The sequence below is a fragment of the Lineus longissimus genome, chromosome 1 (genome assembly GCF_910592395.1).
Source record: "Lineus longissimus chromosome 1, tnLinLong1.2, whole genome shotgun sequence".
Classification (NCBI taxonomy): Eukaryota; Metazoa; Nemertea; class Pilidiophora; order Heteronemertea; family Lineidae; genus Lineus; species Lineus longissimus.
The window spans coordinates 19,048,649-19,074,547 of NC_088308.1; the positions used below are offsets into that span (position 1 = coordinate 19,048,649).

Consider the following 25,899-nt stretch of genomic DNA (forward strand, 5'->3'; position numbering starts at 1 on the left):
ATGTGACTGTCTAAGCTCGTTTACGGTGTTTACAGGACGGCATGGCAGGCAACAGGACTGAATCTGGCTGTGTGTGACTGTCTCATTTCCTCACTGTGTTGACATGATGGCGGGGCAGCTAGAAAGATATAATGAGAGACCTCTGTGACATTCACAAACAGACTTGAACCTTCACCAACTCCGACAAAGACTAAGTCGGGCTAGGTGATAATCAGGCTTGGTGTGATAGTCTCATCTCTCTCACCGTGTCGACATGACAGCGGGGCAGCCAGGAGGACATAATGGGGCTGGATGTGACTGTCTTATCGCTCCCACTGGGTCAAAATGACGACCTGGCAGGCAACAGGACATAATGGGACTGCTTGTGACTGTCTCATCTCGTTTACGGTGTTGACAGGACGGCGTGGCAGCCAGCAGGACAGAATCTTGCTGTGTAAGACTGTCTCATCTATTTCACCGTGTCGACATGATGGCGGGGCAGCTAGAAGTATATAATGAGAGTCCTCTGAGACAGTCACAAACAGACTTGAACCTTCACCAACTCAGACAAAGACTAAGTCGGGCTGGGTGTGACTATCTCATCTCTCAAACAGTAATGACAGGACGGCCGGGTGGTCATAATCAGGCTAGGACATAATGGGGCTGGATGTGACTGTCTCATCTCATTTACGGTGTTTACATGACGGCGTGGCAGGCAACAGGACTGAATTTGGCTGTGTGTGACTGTCTCATCTATTTCACCGTGTCGACATGATGGCGGGGCAGCTAGAAGTATATAATGAGAGTCCTCTGAGACAGTTACAAACAGACTTGAACCTTCACGAACTCAGACAAAGACTAAGTCGGGGTGGGTGTGACTATCTCATCTATTAAACAGTGATGACAGGACGGCCGGGTGGTCATAATCAGGCTAGGACATAATGGGGCTGGATGTGACTGTCTCATCTCGTTTACGGTGTTTACAGGACGGCGTGGCAGGCAGCAGGACTGAATCTGGCTGTGTGTGACTGTCTCATTTCCTCACCATGGCGGGGCAGCTGGAAAGATATAATGAGAGACCTCTGTGACATTCAAAAACAGACTTGAACCTTCACCAACTCAGACAAAGACTAAGTCGGGCTAGGTGATGATCAGGCTGGGTGTGATAGTCTCATCTCTCTCACCGTGTCGACATGACAGCGGGGCAGCCAGGAGGACATAATGGGGCTGGATGTGGCTGTCTGATCTCGTTCAATATAATGACAGGACGGTGGGCAGAAGGCAGCTTTTGTCACAATCAGGCTGTGTGTGACAGTCCCATCTCTCCCATGGTGTCGACATGACAGCGGGGGAGCCAGTAGGACATAATGGGGCTGGATGTGACTGTCCTATCTCGCATACCGTGATGACAGGACGCAGGGCAGCAGGCAGCTTTTGTCATAATCAGGCTGGGTGTGATAGTCTCATCTCTCCCACCGTGTGGACATGACAGTGGGGCAGCTAGCAGGACATAATGGGGCTGGATGTGACTGTCCTATCTCGCTTACCGTGATGACAGGACAGGGGGCAACAGGCAGCTTTTGTCATAATCAGGCTGGGTGTGATAGTCTCATCTCTCCCACCGTGTCGACATGACAGCGGGGGAGCCAGCAGGACATAATGGGGCTGGATGTGACTGTCTTATCTCGTTCACCGTAATGACAGGACAGGGGGCAACAGGCAGCTTTTGTCATAATCAGGCTGGGTGTGATAGTCTCATCTCTCCCACCGTGTGGACATGACAGCGGGGGAGCCAGCAGGACATAATGGGGCTGGATGTGACTGTCCTATCTCGCTTACCGTGATGACAGGACGCAGGGCAGCAGGCAGCTTTTGTCATAATCAGGCTGGGTGTGATAGTCTCATCTCTCCCACCGTGTGGACATGACAGTGGGGCAGCTAGCAGGACATAATGGGGCTGGATGTGACTGTCCTATCTCGCTTACCGTGATGACAGGACAGGGGGCAACAGGCAGCTTTTGTCATAATCAGGCTGGGTGTGATAGTCTCATCTCTCCCATCGTGTCGACATGACAGCGGGGGAGCCAGCAGGACATAATGGGGCTGGATGTGACTGTCTTATCTCGTTCACCGTAATGACAGGACAGGGGGCAACAGGCAGCTTTTGTCATAATCAGGCTGGGTGTGATAGTCTCATCTCTCCCACCGTGTGGACATGACAGCGGGGGAGCCAGCAGGACATAATGGGGCTGGATGTGGCTGTCTGATCTCGTTCAATATAATGACAGGACGGTGGGCAGAAGGCAGCTTTTGTCACAATCAGGCTGTGTGTGACAGTCCCATCTCTCCCATGGTGTCGATATGACAGCGGGGGAGCCAGTAGGACATAATGGGGCTGGATGTGACTGTCTTATCTCGTTCACCGTAATGACAGGACGGCGGGGCTGCAGGCAGCTTTTGTCATAATCTCGCTGGGTGTGACAGTCTCATCTCTGTGTCGACATGACAGCAGGGCAGACAGCAGGACATTGTGGGGCTGGAGGTGACTGTCTTATCGCTCCCACCGGGTCAAAATGACGGCGGGGCAGGCAACAGGACATAATGGGACTGCTTGTGACTGTCTCATCTCGTTCACGGTGTTGACAGGACGTCGGGATAGGCATGCAGCAGGACTGAATCTGGCTGTGTGTGACTGTCTCTTCTCTCTCACCGTGTCGATATGATGGCGTGGCAGTTAGCAGGATATAATATAGCTGGTTCTGACCACCCATCTCTCTCACAATGCAGGCAAAAAGGTGGAGCTGCCATGTTGGATGGTTTTCACTACATGTAGCACATCTCTCTCCCTGCGTTGCCAAGTAAGATGGTGAAGGTGACTTGCTCAAAAAAAGTTTGGTTGTGACTGTCTCATCCCTCTCACCGTGTTTACAAGACATGGTAGTTGGAAGACAACATTTGGCCTCGGATCTCCCTTACCTTGTTGGCAAGACTGAAGAGTGGCCAGGTTCGTTCTAGTGTTGGTTGTTTAATTTCTCCCACTGTGTTCTCAAGATGGTGGTGGTGCTACTCGCCCGATTCATCCTTGTTGGGACTGTTTCTTTTCTCTCAAAGTGTCTTGGTCAGAGAGAGAATTGTTTCAAGCACAGTAAGTTCACAGGGCCCCGTGCTGTATTTTGAGCAGAGCACTCGAGGCCAATTACTGTATAAGGGACTGTACTTTATAGAACTCAGCACTGTACCTGATAGTGAGATGTTGGAAATATCTTTGGAGGTAATTGTTGCCATTTCCAAATCTGCTGGGACTGGGTGTATTTCAAGTCCAGTACTCATAGATATGAGGTGGTCCCAGTATCATTCCCGCACAATTTCAGACAAACCAGAGGGAAATCAACAAATAATGGATCTATTTGAATTCTTTTTTATTTTCATTTTCAATAAAATGAATTAAATATCATTATCATTTGTCTGACATTTCATTTACACAACATCATGTCTGCCGAATTTCACTCAAAACTGATACTGCCAAGTTTAGAATGTGGTAGTCATGCACTGCAACGCATCTTGTACTTAATGGGAGAAAAGGAGGGCACTGCGATCTCAGACCCATGTCAAGATGTGCTTTAAAGGCATCTAATCCGACTGAAGTTTCTTCATAGAAAAACGGTATGCAACAATGAGCATGATTTTTCTACCAACATAAGACCGAGAATTATTTCTCCACTGATGTCTAAAAGACATATCTGCGTGATATTCAGAGCATTTCCAAACATGCATCCAACACCCGAAAAAAAAGTTGAAAAAGAAAAGCCACTAACTGGGGTCGCACCATCGATGAGGTATTAGAAGAATGTTTTTTTCTATAGCTATCATTGAATGATGAATTGACTGAATTCAATTAACATTGTAAAGTGATGATACTTGTACTTAGATTGAAATGATATGAAATTTTTCTGTGTTGAGAACAGGATTATCGAGAATGTTTAACTTACTGGTAGATGTACAATATGGCAGTTATTACTTTGCATGACTTTTAATAGCAATTAAGCCTAATGGAATGACCTAATACGCACAAAATATACAGCGGTAGTGGTCTATTTACAATTTAGCAAAGCTCGGTTCCAAAGTCTAAGAAAGACAACTGAAAATTATTCTGACAAAGTTTCTACCTTAATCCAAGCAGAGGAAAACGCTCATGCAATGTGCAACAAATCTGATATTGTTTTTGACTAGAATTCCCCAACTATTAAAGAATCCAAAATAAATCCCTATGTCACTCAGATTATGAGTGATGACCCAAAAAGACGAGTGGTAAAATGAAGACCCAACCCAGCATGAAGTGAGGTGGAGAGATCAGGAAATGGACAGTGAGGACTTTGAATTTCTGGTATCTTTCCACACATCAAATCCAATGAAAAGAAATGTACGATCTCATAAAGTGCTTTTATACTGTACAACTGAAATGTCTCGAAGTGCTCTGCATTCATGTGCCAGCTTTAGCCAGAAGAAACAGTTCTGTAGAAACCAAGAAGCACATACAAATGTTACTATTGGCCATTTGAGATTTCAGGCCAGTTGGAAGTCCCAAATGGCACAGGCCTGGCCTCGAACACACAACCTTCTTATTCGAGTCTGATGCTCTTCCATGTGCTTCCCAACGGAACTGGTGAAGAAGTATGCAACCCTACAGAGGAATGGCCATAGCAACTGCAATTGTCCAGCACACGCAGCGTTCATGCCCCACTGTTTAGAATAGCCAATAGTTAAGTTGCTTTGCCTCTGTTTTGAAAGGGCACAGGAAATTCATTTGATTTGTACAACAACAACAAAACCCTCTCTCAATTTCAAAAGGAATTTTTAAGCCATTCACTTTCAAGGATTAGCCACATATGGCAAGCTTTATCTGTACACAATATACATGAATCTACAATTTCAAGTCAAGGAAGCATTCTGCCTCCAAATTATAAAAGCACCAACTCAAATAAACATAAATATTCAGGGCTTATTTTTTCTTGATACAAGGTTGGCAAACCTTCCAAAATTATATTTCTTCACTATCCTTGCCAAGTGAATATAAACTTGCATCCATATTCAGTAAGTCATACATGATGATTTCCAGCTATTTTTTTCTTATCCAATAATGTCATACCTAACATTTACATTTTACAATATACATGGGTTTACATTGACTACAAGGAATTGCACAGGACCAAGGAACTTAAATAACGTTTATTCGACTGAACAAAATACTACCAACAACACATCATTACACATATTTTGACAGCAGAGTTTCACAACCCAGAACTTTTAACATTGTTTAAGTCTCATTATTATTTTCTCAACCAAGTTTTCCAAATATCGGAGGAATTTTGGTTACAAAACAAGATGGAACACATTTCTGAAACGTTCGAGTTGGCCACCCAATTCTGCTCACAGAGATCTAGTCAGTCAAATTTCAATCTAGTTGCTACAACCTTGTTGATTTTATGGGCCAGTTGCTTTTTCCTGGTTAAATCCAAATCGCATTTTACTCAAACGGTAAAAATGAATTTATCTTGTTTTTGAACCAAAATCTTCATACATATTTCAGTTGTCCTCTTACATAATTCTTGATGATTCAGTCCATCAGTACAATAAGTACGCAAATTCCTACACATATCTCCACTAGACACGTAGCTGCATGGCCAGTTGCATTAGAACTTTAATTCCAGGCATAAAAGAGCTTATCTCGGAGAAGTTACCCTTGTTCACCATATCTGTGTGGATGTAAAGAGCTTGTTGGTAGTTGAATTGCTGAACGCACTGTACTATCTGGTGAAGTCCTAGAATGACATTCTGCGAGAGCTGCAAAACAAGACATGATAGGAGTAAATTATAGCAAAAGTAGACACAGAAATCTCTTATTATCAATCCATTTTGATAAATATAAAGACAAGGATGCAAGGTGGAAACATTTTGATTAAGCCATGTCACTTTTTAATGCATGGTACCATAATGTGTTCACTGATGCAAACTGAAAACCTCTACCTGAGGTGCTAGAGGAGGGTATAATCACAGTTGCCCAACAAGTCACAAGCAGGTCTTGTGAAAAATATGGCCAGAGATGTGCATTGATCACCTCGCTCACTTATTTTTTACATTAAGGATACTGTGTATTCAAAGAACGTGGTGTAACTTACCACTTGGTCCCGTAACCGGTCGTAGAGAGCCTCCAGTTTCTTATGTACATCATCTAGCTTCCTCTTCATTTGCTGGAAGAAAGAGCAAGATCAGCATCAGTTAAACAATAATCAACAACACATGTCAAAGACTATCATCTTGCTTGTTAAAAAATCTTTACATATTAAAACTATTGCCACATTCTTGCGTTTGCCCAAAAATCAGGATGATAATACAAGGCCATCTTTTTTAGATTTACATCACCCCCACCTAGATTTTTACCTCCAACTGAATATTTTTTAGGTGACATATTTCTTTGAAAACACTGTCTTCGTCCATAATATCGACTTTGTAGTCCCAGCTCCTCATAAACGCTATACAGATACTGAATGTCATAAACTTACTGGATTTGTCGCAGATGCCAAACATCTTTTTGTTAGATTATCAAAGATGTCCTGTAACACCAAGTGTTCCTCTGGGATCGGTGCTTTCTCCACAGGCTTTGCAGGTTCTGGGATCCTCTGCAATAAACAGTCAGGATTAAATGAAAGATTTCTCATGTCAATATGATAATAGCACCTGAAAACCAAATATGCAGCAAACACCTCCTATTCTACGATGACTTGGACATGGTTTACACCTCACCACTTCCCATTTCAAAATATGGACTCTGAAGTGTACTGCATAAAGAGACATTTCATTGATCTGAATGTAAAACTCATAGACATGACAAGATTAGGTCAGTTAAAGTTGTGAGTTCCTACACCAACGCTTGAGTCGGGCCAAGGACTGAATCAAACTAATATTAAGGAGAATGCCAACTGATCCATTTTTCACATACAGGGTTCTGTACTGTATAAATAAAGTGAGGGTGCAGTGATGTCTGAGCCTTAACAAGGGAGGGACCTGATGCATCCCAGCTTGTTGAGAAACTTCTGCTGACTGATTATTTGTCAACTTACAAGAGGTGGGTGTTGCTGTTGTGGTTGTTGTTGCTGTTGTTGCTGACCATATTCCTGTGGGTTGTACATCTGGGTACCAAAGTTAGCGGGCGCTCCAGGAGGATTCTGCTCGGGCGCGGCAGGGGCAGCAGGATTAAAGATTGGTGTTGTAATGGGTGCAGGGGCATCATACGAAGTTGTCTGGAAAAGAAGAGATTTGGCATAAATACAAAACAGCAGTGAGAAAATAGCTGTTTTTTACTTAAAAGTTCAATGTCACATTGTTACACCAAAACTCTTTCACAGACAGACATCATTTTGACGAAGTGTCCGTGTCCACAACTGAGATAACGATAGGAGTAAACGTTGCATTTGGCTTTCTTTAATAACAAGCAAGAATTCATTGCAATACACTCGCCAGTGACAGTCAATGCCAGGTAGCGGCAGGTGTAGTTTTGCTGATCACCACTAGCAAAGAAAAAAGATTTATAAAACCAACACCACAACACAAGATGACATTCCAGCAGGGTGGGGATCAGGATTTTAAAGGTGTGACATGAACAAATTTAGTGAAAACTAAGATAAAGAAGACCTAGGAGAGGAGACGTTTTTTGACAGGAGACAATAGAGTTTCATGTGCTGGTACTCAATATACCAGGAGCTGATCTATTAGGTTGGAAAATATATAAACAGGGTGACGGTAAAGGAATTAAGTAAAACTATGTTGAAAAAAATGCAGAAAGGAAATGAATATTCTGGAAAGGTTGAGATATGAAGAATAACTTTTGCTTTTTCCACATGCCTGAAGTCAAATTTCTGATGCTTGTCATTAAAAGAAATGAGGAGGGGGAACTCCTTGACTTGGCAAAGTAAAACAAACAACCAAATTTGATATTATGTTCTGAAAAAAAACAAACTGAAAAGCTTCTCTTGTTGAGGTACTTCATAACTGGACTGTGGGAAAAATAATCTTTGTTCTCAGACCACATCACAGTAAGGACTGTATACATATGGTGTTGCAAGAGGGTTTTCTCCTTCAACTATGGATTCCTGCTGAAAATCCTGATAAAGGTATTGACAATCTTGACAAATAATGGGGGAGTGTTTAGAAGGTACAGGATCTATACAGTAAACAAAATTAACAAACTAAAATTCGCCAACAAACTAAAGGTGTTTCACAAATCGAACTACATGTAGATATGACTGGACATAAAGTGGGAAAACAGGTTTCAACACACAAGGGCAGACGTCAATTGGGTCTGGAAATCATAAATTTCAGTAGCGCCTTGACAGACAAACATTAAGGATGCCTGGCCTAAACATATTTAGTTCAAGACACCCCCTGAAGGAGGACGCTACATCTCTGATCTGATACAGTCCATTCTCACATCATGCATCAACCACATGCACCTTGCGAATCAACGCAGCACAATACAGTGTGTCCCAGAAAGAACTCGATTTCACCATTCAATTAGTTGTTTCGAGGATGGTAGTAGATTTGGAGTGTTTTACCACCCAGATCAGCAGACTGCTACTGGTACTACTCAGATCACAAGATGATATGAGACAAATCAACCATGCTCAAAGCAACGAGTTGTGGTCAATATCCTATTTATGAAGTTCTTCCTGTGACGCCCTGTAGAATTAAAAGTTGGCAGAAACTTTCTTCAGAAACCTTGCTTCAGCTTCTTGGCAAAATTTCATTAGAACTGGTCCAGCTCCTCGAGAAAACTCAAAGCAGTCGAGTAGTTTTCATGGAGATATTGAAAACATATGGTTTATTATTCTACAAACTTTGAGACTTCCTAGAGGAGCACAAAATGGCTGAAGCACACTCATCTTACTCACCGAGGGAATATTAGATTTTTTCTGAAATTAAACACAGTTATGAAGGAAGGGTCGCGTCAGAAGCTGTTAAAAGATAGCATTGATAAGAGATGCAGAAAGTCTTGGAAAAAAGAGAATTTCATTGTGATTATAATGTGATGGTGTATCAAAGTCAATAGAAGATCAAGTTATGAATCTTTCAATGTTTACTGATACTATTTTGACGAGGACAGTCAATAACTGTACACGACGGACGTTCGACTTTATAGAATGTGGTACATGCCTGGTGGTTGAGGGGAGTGTTTCATACAGACCACGCATCTACACATACGTCACTCACAACCAAGCACATAGCAGATAAACTCTAATGTACTGCTAATCATGATTTTAGCCATGCTTCACATGCACACAAATCAAAGTGCAGATGAGAACAAAGACGAAATATTTTTGAGGGGAAAATCGCCATCGTCTGAATGATAGCCACAGTTACTCTTTAAAGAATGAAGTGTTCCAAAGACTGAACTAAGGGAAAAACTGATGAACTGAATGATGATACAGGTCTTGGAAAAGGTGATCTAGAACTTAATACTGTTACAAGTTTTTAACGAAAAAGTTTAACCAGGTACTAAGGGTTGAAATGGTCTAGGGGTTTGCTCAAATAGTATGCAACCCAACAATAGAATCAGGCTAAATCATCCCATTCGGACAAATGTTTCAAGTCTTATTATATCAAAAAGAAATATACCTTTTCCTTTCCTTGTACTAGCGGTGGGTCATTCCAAGCTCTCTCTGGCCTCGTATCCTGGAAAGAGGGGACCGCAGAGTTGGACACATTGACTGGAGGAGTTACAGGGCCACCTGGGAAAGACAAACAAGACACAGGGTTAGATTAGTGGTAGTACTGATCTTGTGGGAACTTTTCAACCGCCCCACACTTGCTGCAAAAACATCAAGCAAAATGGACGAGACTTACGTCACTGCCAAGGAACAAAAAATATTCAATGCCAATGGCCAAAATAGACAGAGAAAAAGTGTAAGCCGTCACTTGCCATCTGTACAAAAATGGAATCGGGTCAATAAAACAAGGTAAAGTTTCTTCCTCTCTCCGTCAGCATTCGCTCTGCCCTGTTTTCCAGGGAGTTTTCCTTCTCCTAGGCGGGATGAGTATTTAATGCACCACTATAGATAGGTGCCAATTGGGTTTATTGGCCTAGTGCTCTTTCTTATCATTTGATTTAGATTTTTTCATTTTGATCAGTCAGCAGAAAGAGAGGATAATGAGAGAGTATAGGATTTAGATAGAAATTAATCTCAGAAGGAACATTTGCTACACCAAGAAGGTGTAGGAAATTATCTTTGAAAGAGCCAACAAGCTAAAATGTCTACAAAGGCATCCGAAAAGTGTCTCTAGCCATTATCACAATGCAGTAACCTTTGCATTAATCAGACCTGACTAGACCAGCAGTTTTTGTCTGTTATACGAAATTGTTTCATACATACAGATCAGCATCATACTTGACTGAAGACATGGACGGAAGATCAGTCCCGTTATATGAGAGCATCTGGTTTGTGAGTCTGATAAATGCATGGTTGACTACATTACAAACCATAGAGTGACGAGTAGTCAAGAGTCAGTGCCCATTTCTATACCAGGTGTTCATTTCACATAAAATAACTACAATGTAGTTTGAAAAAAACAACATACATGACACAAAATACTGGGCATAAGACACGAGACAAATACGGTCTTGACTCCACTTAATCTTTTCTAACAATCACATGCATGTGACAGTGTCCCTAACATTTTGTACCCTCTGGATTGGTTTTTCTTCTACTATGTCGATTACTTGTCCTAAAATGAAGCCTTTTTCAAATCAACTTCAATAGATTCATGAGCTAAAACAATTTTCAGCAACTGGCGCAGGGCACACAACAGTACCAGTCATGAGAAGTATATTGTAACAGACGTACAGGAAGAGAAAATCCCAATCTGAGAGGGTCGTTTGACAGAGTGGCTCCAACTTGTGTGCCCATCAAAAAATAGTGTAAAAACTATGAGAGCATTCTTTGATAATGAAACCAAAGGAAGAACTTAATTGAATAGAAACTGATTAAAACTGATAAAACAAGAGGCCCAAGGGCCTGGCGCTCAGCTGGATGACCTAATAACATAGGACTGAGAGTGTAAAGTAGTAAATATCGGCTTTATACTACTGTTTGAAGGTCAAGAGAACACGTTATACCACTAAAATTTCCAATGCAGAGCTGCCAGCTGGATGAAATATGATTGAACTAATCAGCCATGGTATGTAAATATTACAGGAGGCAACGGAATATATCCCTTGTTCAGTATGTTGTATCGGTAGCTTTACAGAAAAGAAGTGTCAGAGAGGATGAGACTTCTCCATGGACAACTGTGGTATGTCCAGGCTGGGTTGTACAGCACAAGGATACAAAATGCTGTCTGTAATTGAGAGGTATCCTGATTTAACAGAGGTCAAAATAAATAGAAATTACCAGTTTGGGACTAACACCACTGTCTTTTTTTTAATGAGGTAAAGATTACAGGAGTCAACAAAATTAATTTTATTGAGAGAAATTGACCTGTCCTGCAGGTGGTTGGAATTTACAATACAAAGTGTCATGACATTGTGCTCTACTGCATATCCCTAGTGAGTCGATCTATCCTTGGCGCAGACAGGTTCAAATTGGCTACATCTTGAATAGATTGAATTGCGATGAAAATCTAATGCAATAAAGGAGCAATATCGAAGAGACAAATTAATCAAACCAATTGTCTACAGACTCGGACCCTGAAATGGCGTGATGTATGCGTGCATATAAAAGTATATCAATTGGTCCGATAAAGATGATGAGGCAATGTCAATATGCCTTGCCTTAGTCGACAGGCAAGCTAGAAGTTCAGCACCGTGAGGAGCTCCTTGGTAAGGCCATGTCAGGTTCCGCACACCTCTTCATATACATCAAGTATTGAAAGCTGTGGTGAGCACATAAAAAGACCATGGTCACCTTAATTTGAAAATCCCTTCATAATCAAGGGCTACCTCTGACTAAAACAGCACCCATAAACAATTGACCACCAATTTGACCCCAGCTCCTAACTGCGGGAAAACCCAAGTCCAGCAACCAAAAGTACCAAAAATACATTTTTGTTTACATTTGAACTGCACACATGCGTTTGTTTACAATTTCATTTCCCGCGAAATCTCGAAATCAGGTGACCTGCAATCGTGGATTGAAAATAACATTAACCTGGGTTCAGCAGGTCAGCAGGTATACCGGCTGTTCCAATCATCCCCCTACAGCCAGCTGTTCAAAAGGTAATGTTATTCACCCCACAGGGAGTGCAGGTAATTGATTAAGCCCCTGCATAACTTAACACTACAACAGCAATGGCTTGGCTTCTGTGGTCAGGAGAATTGACAGTTTTTTTTACGGAAGTAACATTATTGTGTTGCTTAAAACGTCTACTTTTTACTCATGTAAGAATCGTAGTACTAATAATAACTTCAACTTATTTTCCGGTTATGATAACACAACACGCATCTTTATGATCATGATCTTTCTCAAACTAACTGAATGACCTAATCACCTTGGACGCACAACCACATATCAATCCGCCCCGACGATCAACAACAAAGTTTTCGTGCTTTTAGCTGTCAACATCAATGGCTATAATATACTCCTGCAGAATAGTAGAATTAATAGAACTAATTTCCGAAGTTTCCAATAGTTTGAACACAAATCAGAACATCACCCATCAGCTGGACTCAGATCTGCATAAATTACGATAAATAATGAGGTCGTCGCTTCAATTTCGCAAAGAAAGTTGACTCCATTCGAAGGTTGTTTTGACCCAATTCCGTTGAACTCATCGTTATGAGGGCATTTGAACACATTCTCGTTGATCTTTTCTATAAACGTGTGAAGTTTCGTACCAAAATACATTTCCGTAAAGGCTTAAATAAGAAAATTTGTCACTTACAAATCATCGCTCCGGTAGAAATAAAAAGGTCGCCGCCATTTTCTTGATGATAGTTCTCCAGGTAACCTCGGCGGGAAATTTAAAGCGGGGTCATCCGGGGTCAAACAACAGTTTTGCTCACTACCGCCAACTGGTGATATAAATCGACACTAATCTATTTTATATCAAAACTTCTGTATCATGAAGACCTTTTCAACTTTATTTCAAGCTTTTATCTGCTGGAATAGAGCGTCAAAAAATTGTTTTTTCATTTACGCATTTTGCCCCCTGGGGAGCTGAATTTGAGTCGAATCGCCCAAATTTTTTTCCGTAAGCAACATTTTCTGCGGTGTTTATAAGCAAGACTAGATTTGAAGTGCCTCGGTTGTATGATTACAAAATGCCCAACTTTGTCTACAGATGGCTGGATGGAAGGACGGACACCAATTGAATAGCTATTTGACTAGCTCTGCTGACTTTGTCAGCTGAGCTAAAAACTTGATCATAATGAGTCAAGATTGAAAAACAGAAGTAGAAGCAGCTTCTGAGCTTTCAATTGAAAAACTAAAATAATCAAGCAATTTGAGGCTCAGTTTTTTGTGTGAATTGCTTGAAAAGTTTGAAATGAATGCAATCTAGAGATTCAAATCGAATTCTAAGAGTAAGAACTTAATTTGGTTTCATAGTAAAAGAATGCAAAGAGTATCACAATGAAAAAATACCTTTAATTTCTGTCTCTGATTCTGAGTGAAATAGACTCCGGCGTCTGCCTTGGTTGCTGGTGCTACCCAGCACACCTGGTATGCATGCAAGAAAGGCAAGGTGCATTCAAATAACTTCTAATACAGTTACTGGCATTAATTTTATCATGTTTTTCAATAAATCACTAAGCCTTGAAAGATTCCATATCGAGATTTTACTCTACAGTTATAGTGTGTCAAAGAAGTTATTTGAATGCTCCTAACAGGACTGAATTCACCTAAGGGTGCTTAGTCTAAAACACCATGCAGCTACTAAATAGGCAGTGTCTGGGCAGAGTTGTGGAATATGATACTAAATGTGTCAGGCCTGAAACTTGGGAAGTCACCGGTAAAGCCTATTTTTAGCTAACACCCTGTGAGGATTTATGTGATTCTACAAATCGAATATCTTGACCACTGTGGACAAGTGCATCACAAGTCCAATGGCATGTGTAGCACTGATTGCCTGTGGCAACCGCTGAAAATTTGTTTGCTAAAAGCTACGAAGCAGAGAAGGAAAGGAGTGATAGATATATAAAACAAACAACATATACAAATCTGGATTCCATGATTTTTACTTCTTTTTTTAATAGGAAAATCTTGGCGTGAAAACCTTTATCGTATTTGACAATTGAGAGGGCAGGCCGCGGATCCAAAGTGAAATCGGGATGGGGTAAAGGACATTATAGCAACTGCTAGAAGTAATTTAGACAAGAACGGTTGAGAAGTGGTTCATATCCCTAGCGTATTTCTTAGCAGACGACAATCCATTATTCAGACAATTTTCACAGGAAAGCATTGGTGTAAAGGAAAGAGCGTTCTATGATCAGTTGTTAAGAAACGTGCATTCAAAATATTTATTTGATATCATAATGGACCACCAAGAGAAATTTCCGCCCAAATTACAAAGTTTGTTGTGCTGTCCACGTGCTGGCACAGCAGTGTAGTTTAGGCAAAAACTTCCTTAGGATTTATGTGGTATGATAGGCATTGCAAGTCAAATCATTCAAAGCTTGCCAATTTTACAATGAACTGAGGAACACCAACTCATTGTAAACATTGGTTAGGAGTGACCATATTGGGGACTTGTGACCCCAGTGACGCTGACTGTTACCAGGGTATGGTATTTTCGTCACAGAGATGAGACCGCTAGGTCAATTTGTCGGGAGTTTTGACATCATTATGATGCAAACCCCAGTAAAAACCAGCACTTGTTATCGGGATAGATACCCTATTTAGTGACTGGGTTTCAATGGCCAAGCTCTCTCACAGCTACACCCACAAGAGAGCCCCATCCTTGCATTACCTATACATGTGTAAATCTGATGATGTGATGAACGAGAAATGAACCTGCGAGTTTCTCCTTATCATCATAGATACTACTCTTCCTACGGAGGAGAGGAGGAGGCGTGAATTTCCTCATGAGGCCCCCACGTTCGCTAGGGAGGTCTTTGATGAAATGGTGAGAGAAAAAAATAATTAAATGCAGCGCGCCGTACTATAGCATCAAGCAAGAGTAAATCTTGTCACGCACCAAACACCGACGACCCAAGCATGGAAACTCTCAGCAAAGTCTACTTGGGAATTATGACTTCGTTCCGAGCTTCATTCCCAAGTTTAGTCCCAACTTGTGATCACTTCAATTAAAATCTTTGCTGAATGGAGCTCATTTCCAGCATTCGGCATAAATCCTAGTCAATCCTGACTAAAGATCACCGGTATAAAATATATGCTTAATGGAGACAAAAATATTCACATCGATGCTGACAAAGCATGCAAAATACAACTCCATATCCAAGAACGAAGCTGTTTTTAAAAGCATTTAACCATGCTACAATATCTTAATACCGACGTACAAAGTATTCATGCAGTCAGACATAACAGTAAAACACAAAGTTACTGGATATCGTAACTATTCAAATGTAGAAATCAAGTTCCAAAGAAAATCACGAGGATTTCGAAAACTTACCAGGTACTTGACTTTGAGCTGGATTATAGATATTCCCTGGTTGTGTCGGATTATTCTGATAACCATCACCACTGGAAAATTAAGACAAACGAAATGAATATACATAAAGAATACAATTTCGGGATATTTCTTACAATATTGTAACTGGTATCATTATAGATTTCAAGTCCTGCTTCAGATTTTGGGTCTGACCGTGACAAGTGTTAAAGCCAAGGATTGCAACCACATTACTTAGACCTGAACCTTGCAGTGTCTGTAGTTACCTGTAATTGTTGCTGTATCCTGCCTGTGAATAGTTTGTCTGCTGAGCGAAGTCCGGTGAGAAATAGCTGGGCTGTTGATAGGTCTCCACACCACCATATGCTTGGCCTGCATAGCTAGGATATTTCTGGGCCAGGGTATGACCACCTGAAAGTAATCATAGTTTCCAACAGATGATCAAATCAAATCTTAGTGAATATGAATAGGTTCTAACTAATGATCAAAATGAAAGCAGTTTTTTCAAATAACTTCAAAGGAATTTTTGAAAATGGGTTCAAAATCAAAATGGCCATCACTGCCAATAGGTCCCATGGCTAACCCTAACTAAAACCCCTCTACATGTATGAAGCATTTCTCAGGGATTCTTCATGCAATCAAGCCACACTTTTTTCTTTCAGTTCAATGAAGGGCTTTAAAGTTCCATAACTCACCTCTTGGTTGGGCTGTTGACGAAGGTGCCTTTGAAGCAACTGGTGCTTGCTGTCCCATTGGCTGATTTGCCTGACTGTACGTGGTTTGGTTAGCAGACGGCCCTGCGTAACCTGTGTACTGGTTCTGTTGGGCAGGATTATAATAGGACGTCGAGGCCGTCGAAGATGTCTGAAATGTGTTATTGGCTTGGGCCTGGAAAAGAAACCAATCATATTACATTTTGCAAAAAAAATCCACTATTTCATTGTTTTGCTTTGCAAGTATGACTCTCTGCTGCTATAAGAAAACAGGAAAATTTACAAGAAGTTTCAGCAATACTTCACAGAATATTACCCAGAGTAGCTTCAGTGACACAGTGCTAATCCGACTGCACGGAGATTGACACAAACATGCGAATGAACTAAAAAAATTGGCACCCAAAAGCAGCTGTTCATGCACTATATCATTCTCTCCTTCTTGAACAAATTGAAAAGTATATCTCACCTGGTAGGCTGAAGTTGGCTGCCCATATTGTGCAGCCGACGCCGGGGCAGCTGCAGGCTTGATCCCCTGCTTCTGTATGTTCATCACTTGGAATGGACATTTCGGTGGCTGGATTCCTTGCGCTGCCTGGCCGAGGGCCTTGTACAAACGATCCCTCAGGACCAGTAGTGACTCCTGGAGCAAGATGAAATAATCTTTCACAACTGGATAAAACGCTTTTCAAGGCTTCCTACTTTCTAGTACATGTAGCTGTGGACCCAAGATTTTTTTAAAACTAGCTTCCGCAAATGGACAGCGAATGTGTCAAGTTCTGACAATCTTCTCACCTCTTCTGATGTTCCTAGGTATCCCATGGCTGTAAAGATGCTTCCCTGAGCTGCGAGCAACTCGGCATAATGACTCAGCTTATTTGAGAGAGCACCACTTGTTATTTCTGGAGGTTGACCATACGTCATCTCGACAGCTTTTCTTAAAATCATCACTTTTTCTACTAAGTCCTGAAAGGTAAGAAATAGAAGGTGTAGATTATAAAGAAATGATTAACTAGAATTTATCCTAATTCTCGCTATTGGTAGGTACAACTTCCGGTCAACTGCTGAAGATTGCCGACAGCTAAGCAAGACAGGTATTTACCTCTTTCACTAAAATCAGGTATAGATCAGTAGCCATCAGATCTTAAATACAGAATTTCTGGAAGAGATTTTTTTCTGATGCAGTTTAGAAAAACGATGTACTCACTTGTAAAGCTAAAGGTGCATTGTTATTCTGTTTATGTTTGGCCCAGGCCTGTACTAACTTCTCTACATTGCCAGAGCAGATATAACACAGACATGAATACACAGACAGTTTGGCATCTCTCTCTAAACGTCCACCGAGGGTATCTGCAAGAAACAAGAGAGTATTTTAATCAGAAATTCAATTTAAAATTTGTTATTATGCTGGTAGCATGAACCAAGCTTGGATCGTCATGTTTAATACTTGGATGATTGGTTGTTGGAAAGCTCAACTTTTGTTTTGTAGGAGAGGCTGTCTGTGGTTTTAGGGCCCGATATGGTTCACTGACATGACCGCAATTATCAAAACGAAGGTCAAATATTTTGTCCGCTACCTGTTTCAGGTCCAAGAAGGAATCATGTCAAGATGTTTAGATCAAATGGCTCTGCAAACCAGCAACTAGCATTGAGGATTCAGCAGTTCTTCAAAACTAGGTACCAATATCAGAAAATTAGTTAAACTGCTGTATACCTACCACATAATTGTTTGAATTCATCGGCCTGGGCATACGTGAGAGCAACGGAAAGAGCCTCCTTCCAGTTTTCTAGATCACAAGTTTCAACTACATGGGAATATTCTCCTGTCACCACAGAGGATATCAACTGCAAAGAATCAAAAGACAACAATTGTAAGGGAAACAATTTTCAACGTTGAAAATGTGTGTCCTAACACTGTTGACAAAGTGTTAACGAGAAACAAAATGGTCAACTCCTTTCCCTTTGCTTGTTGAGGACCATAAACAAAATATTTTTTGTGCTTACACTGATCCTATGTACACAATGCGGCTGACCGGATATTCAAAAAGGACACAGAATCTGAAATCTATTTGTCTCTGCTCACCCTGGTTGTATTGTCTTTGTTATTTTTGAAATATTTTTTCTGCGTTCTTGCGAGGAGTTCAGGTCCACCAGCAATGGCTAGAATGACTGCCTCAGCCCATCGGCCATCATGAATGCACATCTCTACTGCCACTTGTAAGTTGCCCATCAATACAGCTTGATTGATAAGACCATCAATATCTGCAATAGAATCAAAATATTGATTCGTTGAAAGACAGGTTTAAGCAGTTGTAACTTTGGAAGAGTCAATCTGTAGTCACTTTATATAAGCTTCTGAATTCTTAAAATCCATTATACTGCTTAGATGACATTCCCAAGCTCTGTGTCTTTTGACACATGGACCACAAAGTATGCACGAAGAGATGACCCTGGTCTTACCATCGTCGCTGGTAGATATAGAAAATGGCGAGTCGGATCTTGCCTCATCTTCAGTGGCGCCAGCAATCTGATCAAAGGCAGCAGCTCCATCAGTCTCAACAGGGGTCTTAGGCTAGAGAGGGAGAAGACAGGTTAGAACTGTATAATAAAGAGAAATGCAGAGGGGGAGTTTTTGAAGTACAACTTACCACAGACATACTGCATGAATGGCAGAGTTGTTTAGATGGTCTACAACATATTCTGTCGACACTATCTAGCCGGTTTGTTTGGCATAGGCCTATTACGAGTCAGATAGGCCTTTTATACAAGTGCTCCTCAACCGATGAAATTTCCAGTAGACTTGCTTTTGCTCTTTAGCTTTGTCAGTATGAGGAGAAGCATACTGCACAACAAACATCAGTTCAAATTTCAGCAAAAAAAGGCCCACGTCACTGCAACACAACTGGATTTCACTATACAACATGATATTCTACGCATGCCCTGGCCTGTTGTCATAACTCGGGTCTCAGGGTGTGGGAATCTTGTAAGACAGGAAGATGATTCAATTGAACAAGACGAATCAGGAGAAAGGATTAGAAAAGCTTGGTTGTAAAGGAGAAAAGTTGCAGAAAGTCCAAATGCCCGAAAATTGACACAAAATTGTTTCCATCTCTTCTTGTCATACCTGAGAGCCAACATAAGGAGATGCTTGTCCATTAGCTAGACCATCCTCAGAGACCTGAAAATACACATGCACCGAGCTCTAGTCATCTAGCAGAGAGGAGGACGGGAGAAAAGGTGTAACGGTAGTTGGGAAAATCTATTGGTATTTCAGGACAGTCATATGACCAGTTGGCCCTGGCACCAAGTTGTTTATCAGTTACTACAAGGCAAATTTACATTTGGGTAGCGATCCTTATGTTGACAGGAATAGTTTTAGAAGGGTAAAGGAGGAACTTTGGAATGGGATAGATTTTTATACAATCCCTTAACTCCACAATAAAATTGAAACCCATTTTCAGTAAACTAGGCCATACCCCGGAAAATGTGTGACCTAGTTTCTATATTGGCACTATTTTTAAAGTGGTCTGGCAAGTTATTGGTCTTGACTGCTCTTGACCGATATATACATTTTTTACAAGCTGTTACTCTAAGCAACTACCAGACAATACAAAACTTTTCATCACATCAAAAGTACAAAAATTAAAAAAATCTTGAAATTATATAACTCGAATACACTTCTAATTTCGATGGATAATACAGATGGAAGGAAGTTTGAAACAGGGAGTGGTTGGTATATCAACATGCCTACAGTCAGTTTCAGAAATAAATAACCACATCGTTTGAACCATTGTGTGAACACATCTTGTTGGAATTCGTTAAAGTTACATGTATGAGTTTTAACTTTTTGCACAATTTTCAAATAAGAAGTTTCTGGGTCAGGAAGATTTCTTCACTGGCACTTAAAAAAGATGTGGATATTGACTTCAGACAACGACTGAAGCAAACTATCTCTTCTGTCATCAACTCACAGGTGTATTCAACTGTTGCATCCTCTTGGCCAGTTCAGCAGCATCTACACCTTGTTCCCCTGCGGGGACCTCCGTACCTGTCTTGTCCCCAACCTTCTGGGCGAGATCTGTCTGGTCATAACCAAGCAATTGGAGGAAGCGTTTCCTTGGTTCCTTCTCAAAATTGACCTGTAAGGATGAAATTATACACATCATAAGGGTGCCAGTAAGGATCCTATTAGGGGATAAGTGGATAAACGATACTAGAGAAGTGTTCAGCTAGGCTTTAGGTCATAAAGTAGAAAATTATCATTCGACATGTCAAATGAGGTGAAATGTTACTAATCATTCCAAAGCCATAAGTCAAACATTGACAAAGTGATATGTTGGATAGTTCGACCAGTTTCACTACAGTAAGCTCCCTCAACAAAGCAACCTCTAAAAGAAGGAAATAGAACCTCACCTTCAGGAAATTCCATACGCTTTCTTCAAGGTCGTCCTTACTATTGGCCACCTTCATGGAGCAGAACTCGGCAAACTGTCCAGTTTGGAGAACTGATTCTAACTGCTGTGATCTCTGCAGCAGCTCTGTTTCAGTCACAACCTGACTGATATGAACCTGGCGCGGGACAGGCTGTTGGTTGGGTTGCGGTTTCGTGTTCTCAAACGTGACCAGTCGTCCACCAAACTGAAAGAGAGATGAATGGCTGGACATCCACTAAGGAGAAGCAACACAAAATCACATGAGAGGGGATAGGTCATAGAGTAGACCAATTCACAGATAAAATGTGTTCGAAGAAACTGCCATAGAATCTTGTAGGACACATTTCTAATATTGGCCAACAAATACCCAATGAAGAAGATTTTTAGCACTTAGAAGAAGATTTTTAGCACTTAGAAGAATTTGTATCAAGTCAGGGGGGATTCTTTAATAATTGACTCAACAAGACTGTCCACACAAGAATTGTTTCGCAGATAAGACTAGTGAACCAGTTCATTCAGAACAGGCTGTCAAAATCTGTTGAAGCTTACCCCAAAGCATGCTCCCACAGGTCTCCTAAACCACCTGGGTGGTTTCTTCAGAGGCATGACCATCTCCTTTTCAGCCTGCTGCTGCTGCATTTTCTGTTGGGCCTGTGCTTGCTCAAAGGGATCCATAGAGCCAAAGGAGTCTGTGATCTGGTTAATGGGTTCGACCGGGATCTCACCGCCCATTAGCGAATAAATGCTGATATGGCCGTCGAATGCACAACTCGAGATGATTGCTGGGTTCCTTGGGCACCACTGGACATCAAAACTCCACTGGTGGCATGTTGGGAGCTCATAGATAACCTATAGTACAAATAAGTAAGGATAACATTTTAAGTCATGCGATCAACACAGGAAGGCCTGAAATACCTGCAGTAAATACTTTTATACGGTAACTTTTGGGAACGGACTTAAATGAGTTAAGAGAAATCAGCATGGCAAGCCAGTACTGACTCAAAGACTGTACCGAAGAGCAACTTATTCTTTTAAATTGACAAATGCGTTCAAAAATCTTTGCCCAAAGATCAAGGGGAGAGCACAATACGAAAATAATATTTCATGATTACAAGTACACTGCAGCCATTTTTGTTAAGAAACGGTCATCTGCAGTCCTTGAATGGTCATTTTAACCCTATAATTCCTTACCTCTCCTTTAGGAACATCAGAATTGGGGTTCCAACAGAGAATCCTGTTATCTTTACCACAGCTGAGCAGTAGGTCAGGATCCTTGGGACACCATGCCATTGAGAAGATACCCTTTTTATGATTCTCAAACTGTTTCACATAGGTTGTGGCAAATCGTAGATCCCATAACTGAATAACTGGCGTGGCATCATCTTCTGATGACAGACACATCTGGGTGGCGACATCTGGGTGCCATGCGACAAGTTTACATTTGATCTGGAAAGCAAATGTTTGATAACAATTCATATTTGCTCAATATTGATTATATCCTAGTTGGTGTTCAGCTCTCGACTAGATATTTCACCTCAACACATGTCCAGCAATAATGAAGACAACTTACCCTGGACATACTTTCGCTGACTTTGATAATGGGCTCACTTTTCCTCAGATCCCACACCACACATCTTGTGGTGTATGTCGATGCCAGGATATGCTGAACTTGTTTATTCCATGCGATACATGATACGTCATCGGCAGGCTGAAACAGAGAATTCGTTGTAGCATACTCATGTAGCTCAGCTTTAAGGTGCATTGGGGGGTTTGCCAATGGGGTCCCTGAAGTGTCCATGTTAATTGCAGGGTAAGTGAATTGGGTCTCTGAAGTGGCAACATTAGGCACTAAAACCTAAAACCTGGTTGAGACGTTACTGTAATACAGGCATTGCAGAAACTGAAATTGTACAAGAGGTGATATTAGAAATTCAGACTTGCATGAAAGTACTATAAATGCTTTTCACCAAAATATTTGCCACCAACTACTGAATTTGAGAGCAAAAATCACCAAAGCATTAAAAGGACCACTGACTAATCTTTGCAAGAAAGTTTCAAGGAACAATCTCCTTTAAACACAGACAAACAGATGAAGCTCATGAAGAAAATAACACCAGTTCCTATCGCTAGTATTAGGTGATCAACTTATAACTTACAGCGCTGGCAGTCTCCTGAAATTCAAGTGACATAGCCAAATTTTAAACAGTCATTTCTTCATGATGGACTGACCAGCCGGTTTTGTAGTGGCCAAAATCATTCAATTAGGAAGCAATCATAAAAGAGCAACAAAACCAGGAACAAAACAAATGATATTGTTACAAGTTCTAATAAAACTATATAAATGGGAAGACAGCCAGGAGGTCTTATCACGAAGAATCAATGTTGAAGGGATCATTTACATAAAGGGACTTACATCAAGTATTTGAAAGAAATAGAGCTAAAACTGAAGGGTTTGGATGTTTGTGTTATTGTGCATTTTCTGCCTACCTGTGATTTTGATCCGGGGGTCATTGGGTTGTTAGGATTGTTCATGTCCCAGATACTGATCTCAGAATCACTAGCACCCGAGGCCAACAGGTTTGCCTGAAATGAGAATTCATGGTTTACAACAAAAGTTTTCTCTCATGAATTGAACTTTCCAATTTGCGTACTGAAAGGGCTAGTTCTGCCCACCCTTCAATACCGTAAATAACTGATGAAGGGATATCAGCAAGTAGATCTTTGAAGCAACCTCTTTTTTTTGAAATATTTGTAGCAGTACACATGCAAATAGAAATTCATTCATTATTCATTCCTCTGAAGATACCAATATTGATTATTTCTCAATAAATACAATTGATTATTGGATAATTAATGTAATCGGTCCAGGATTAACAAAACTCGCTTCAATAAATAGACATTCTGATTTCTCCTGGGGATATTCTGCCAGAAGTAACTGCATTTCTATCTTATTCTTGGTCTTAGAGGTCTCCTTGTACCTATGACCTACCTGGAAAGGGTTAAAATCCAGTGCTCCAACCGAACCAGTGTGTTTGTCAGTTTTAAACACGACAGGCTCCTCATTGTTGATAATCTTGAATGGATCCCAGACGTAGAGGTGGCCATTTTCTGTCCCTCCACACAGCAGACCGTTAACTCTGTCTCCATTCATACCATGAGAACTCCATGCCAATTTGTGAAACCTGCAAAAAACAATACAACATTTGATTCTCAAACCAATACAGTCACCTAAAACATGAAAGCAGAAGCCATACTATTTGCATCTTGTTTTGAGCGAAACACAGAAATAACTTTGTCACCCTTTTGAATTCATAAATCTGCCCTGATTACGAACCTGAAATCCGAGTCAATCTTTCCAACCAGGTTTGTCTTTTGTCCAGGTTCAGACAGGTTCATCCCATAGATCTCAAGAGCAGCATTGGTGCTGAAAAAGAAGATTGATGAAATTTCAACTACAGTAAAGCCTCTACTGAAGGACACCTGATTGACAAGTACTGGCCTTTTGTTTATTGGTGGGCAATTGCAAGTGCCTCCTCTGGCAAGCATATTAGCTCACTCGAAGAGTGTAAGAGTAAGAGACCTTTACTGAGCAAGTTTCAAACCACTGATCTGTTTTAAAAACAACTTAAAATAGTCCTTTTCCACTCATCTTCTAGAAACTCACCTGAATGTTGCATCCAGCTGCTGCGCTGCTGTTCCTGCAGCTACATAGATTGGATGCTGGTCAGCAGGAGACCAAGCTATGTTGGCAGTCCGTTCTATCTCTTTCACTTTCATCTTCAATCGCCAAAACTAAAAGAGAAAGTTGTAACATCTATATGTATTGGTTAAACCAGATCACTACGGATTGAAAAGAAACAAATGAAGAACTAGCAGCATCAGTATCGTCATGCGTTTCACCTGGAAGTGGAAGAAAGGGTCACAAGTGGCTTATGCCCATTGACTTGTGCAAAGTCGGCTTAGGTCAGCCGGCCTTCTGATGCGTTCTGAGTGAGCGCATTTGATTTGTTTGGGCTCTGATTCGTCTTCTTCGAAAAGGCCTACCGGGACTACTGTATGCCTACAGTTAAATACTACAATCAAGATGTACAGACCGGGGGAGCTGGCTGTACGTACCCATAAGTCTTTGCGGTAGTCTCGCGCGTACCGGATATAACCCATCAAGCTTTTCTCCTTCAGAGAAATACTGCGTTGCGCTCAAGTGCCTTATAAGGCTGTGAACAAAATTAACGTTCGACCAATGAGAAAGCCACATTACCCTGCATACGAGGTTGGACGAGTGATCACTAAATGACAAGTAAAAATAGAATCAGACCACATGTTTCTATATGTCAGAATGCTGCCGTTTGCGCTGTAGTACACGTGTGTTGTCCAAATTTTCGATTTCAAGCAAGTTTAAGGCCAACCTCGTGTCCACCAGACTAATGCATAATTGGCAGTTGAGCGCAACGCAGTATTTCTCTGAAGGAGAAAAGCTTGATAGGTTATATCCGGTACGCGCGAGACTACCGCAAAGACTTATGGGTACGTACAGCCAGCTCCCCCGGTCTGTACATCTTGATTGTCGTATATGGGGAAGTATCAATTCAAATTAGACAACAAATATACCGTTCCTTCGAGTGCGCGGTTTACAAATGGAGACGATAGGAGTACTCGCTGAAATCCTTACTAACAGGGAAAGACATACAATCTTTCTTGACATACAATCCTGCTGCATGTACAAATGTACATAAATATACAGCAATCTGTTTGGTGACGTGTGACATTTCTCGGCACCAGACTAGGGCCATTTACAGCGAAATTACGGCTAGAAAATAAGGGAAATGGATTTATACCTGATCTCCTAGCAATCAACAATGAACTGAATCAACAAATAGCAAATCTACTACAGGTATATTGTGTTTTTGACAGCGTAAACTTTGACAAACATTCGTGATCAACGTGGCAATAGAAAACACCGACTTCCGGCGTCACATGGAGAAATTAACACGACCACCACTTTGCGACTAACTTCTAAAAAGAACAAAGTAATCATAGCCAGAGTATCTATTGACAGCAAGTATCCATTTAAACAAAAACCAATATATAATGGGTGATCTATAAATATATCGTGTCTGATTTATGAAGAAACCACTTTTTTATATTTAAAGACGACAGAATGT

General features: G+C 41.1%; 1 protein-coding gene across 7 annotated transcripts; it reads right to left on the minus strand.

The window, feature by feature from the left end:
* Nucleotides 1-3,383: 3,383 nt before the first annotated feature.
* Nucleotides 3,384-25,825, minus strand: LOC135489913 (protein transport protein Sec31A-like). Of its 7 annotated transcripts, XM_064775546.1 has the most exons (29): nt 25,573-25,825; nt 24,402-24,529; nt 24,072-24,161; nt 23,727-23,919; nt 23,225-23,320; nt 22,894-22,908; nt 22,308-22,445; nt 21,929-22,183; nt 21,287-21,586; nt 20,718-20,942; nt 20,276-20,443; nt 19,429-19,482; nt 18,765-18,876; nt 18,388-18,566; nt 18,023-18,149; nt 17,512-17,654; nt 17,100-17,270; nt 16,774-16,947; nt 16,290-16,482; nt 15,861-16,005; nt 15,598-15,668; nt 14,979-15,077; nt 13,611-13,685; nt 9,649-9,761; nt 8,925-8,945; nt 7,098-7,277; nt 6,540-6,656; nt 6,156-6,227; nt 3,384-5,820 (listed from the first exon to the last, which is right to left on the minus strand). In XM_064775546.1, the coding sequence occupies exons 2-29, from the start codon at nt 24,512-24,514 to the stop codon at nt 5,641-5,643; spliced, it is 3,819 nt and encodes a 1,272-aa protein (XP_064631616.1). In that variant the 5' UTR covers nt 24,515-24,529; nt 25,573-25,825; the 3' UTR covers nt 3,384-5,640. The 7 variants fall into 7 exon arrangements, with proteins under 7 accessions (XP_064631616.1, XP_064631635.1, XP_064631630.1 ...); XM_064775565.1 differs by lacking the exon at nt 19,429-19,482; XM_064775560.1 differs by lacking the exon at nt 8,925-8,945.
* Between the last annotated feature and the right edge of the window lie 74 nt (nt 25,826-25,899).

Coding starts and splice junctions, on each gene's coding strand:
- LOC135489913 (XM_064775546.1), bottom strand. CDS start 24,514: ATGAAAGTGAAAGAGATAGAACGGACTGCCAACATAGCTTGGTCTCCT. Junction 17,271..17,511: donor ATGCACCTTTAGCTTTACAA/GTGAGTACATCG, acceptor CTTACCTTTCAG/GACTTAGTAGAAAAAGTGAT. Junction 15,078..15,597: donor AGCTCAAAGTCAAGTACCTG/GTAAGTTTTCGA, acceptor ATTTCATCAAAG/ACCTCCCTAGCGAACGTGGG.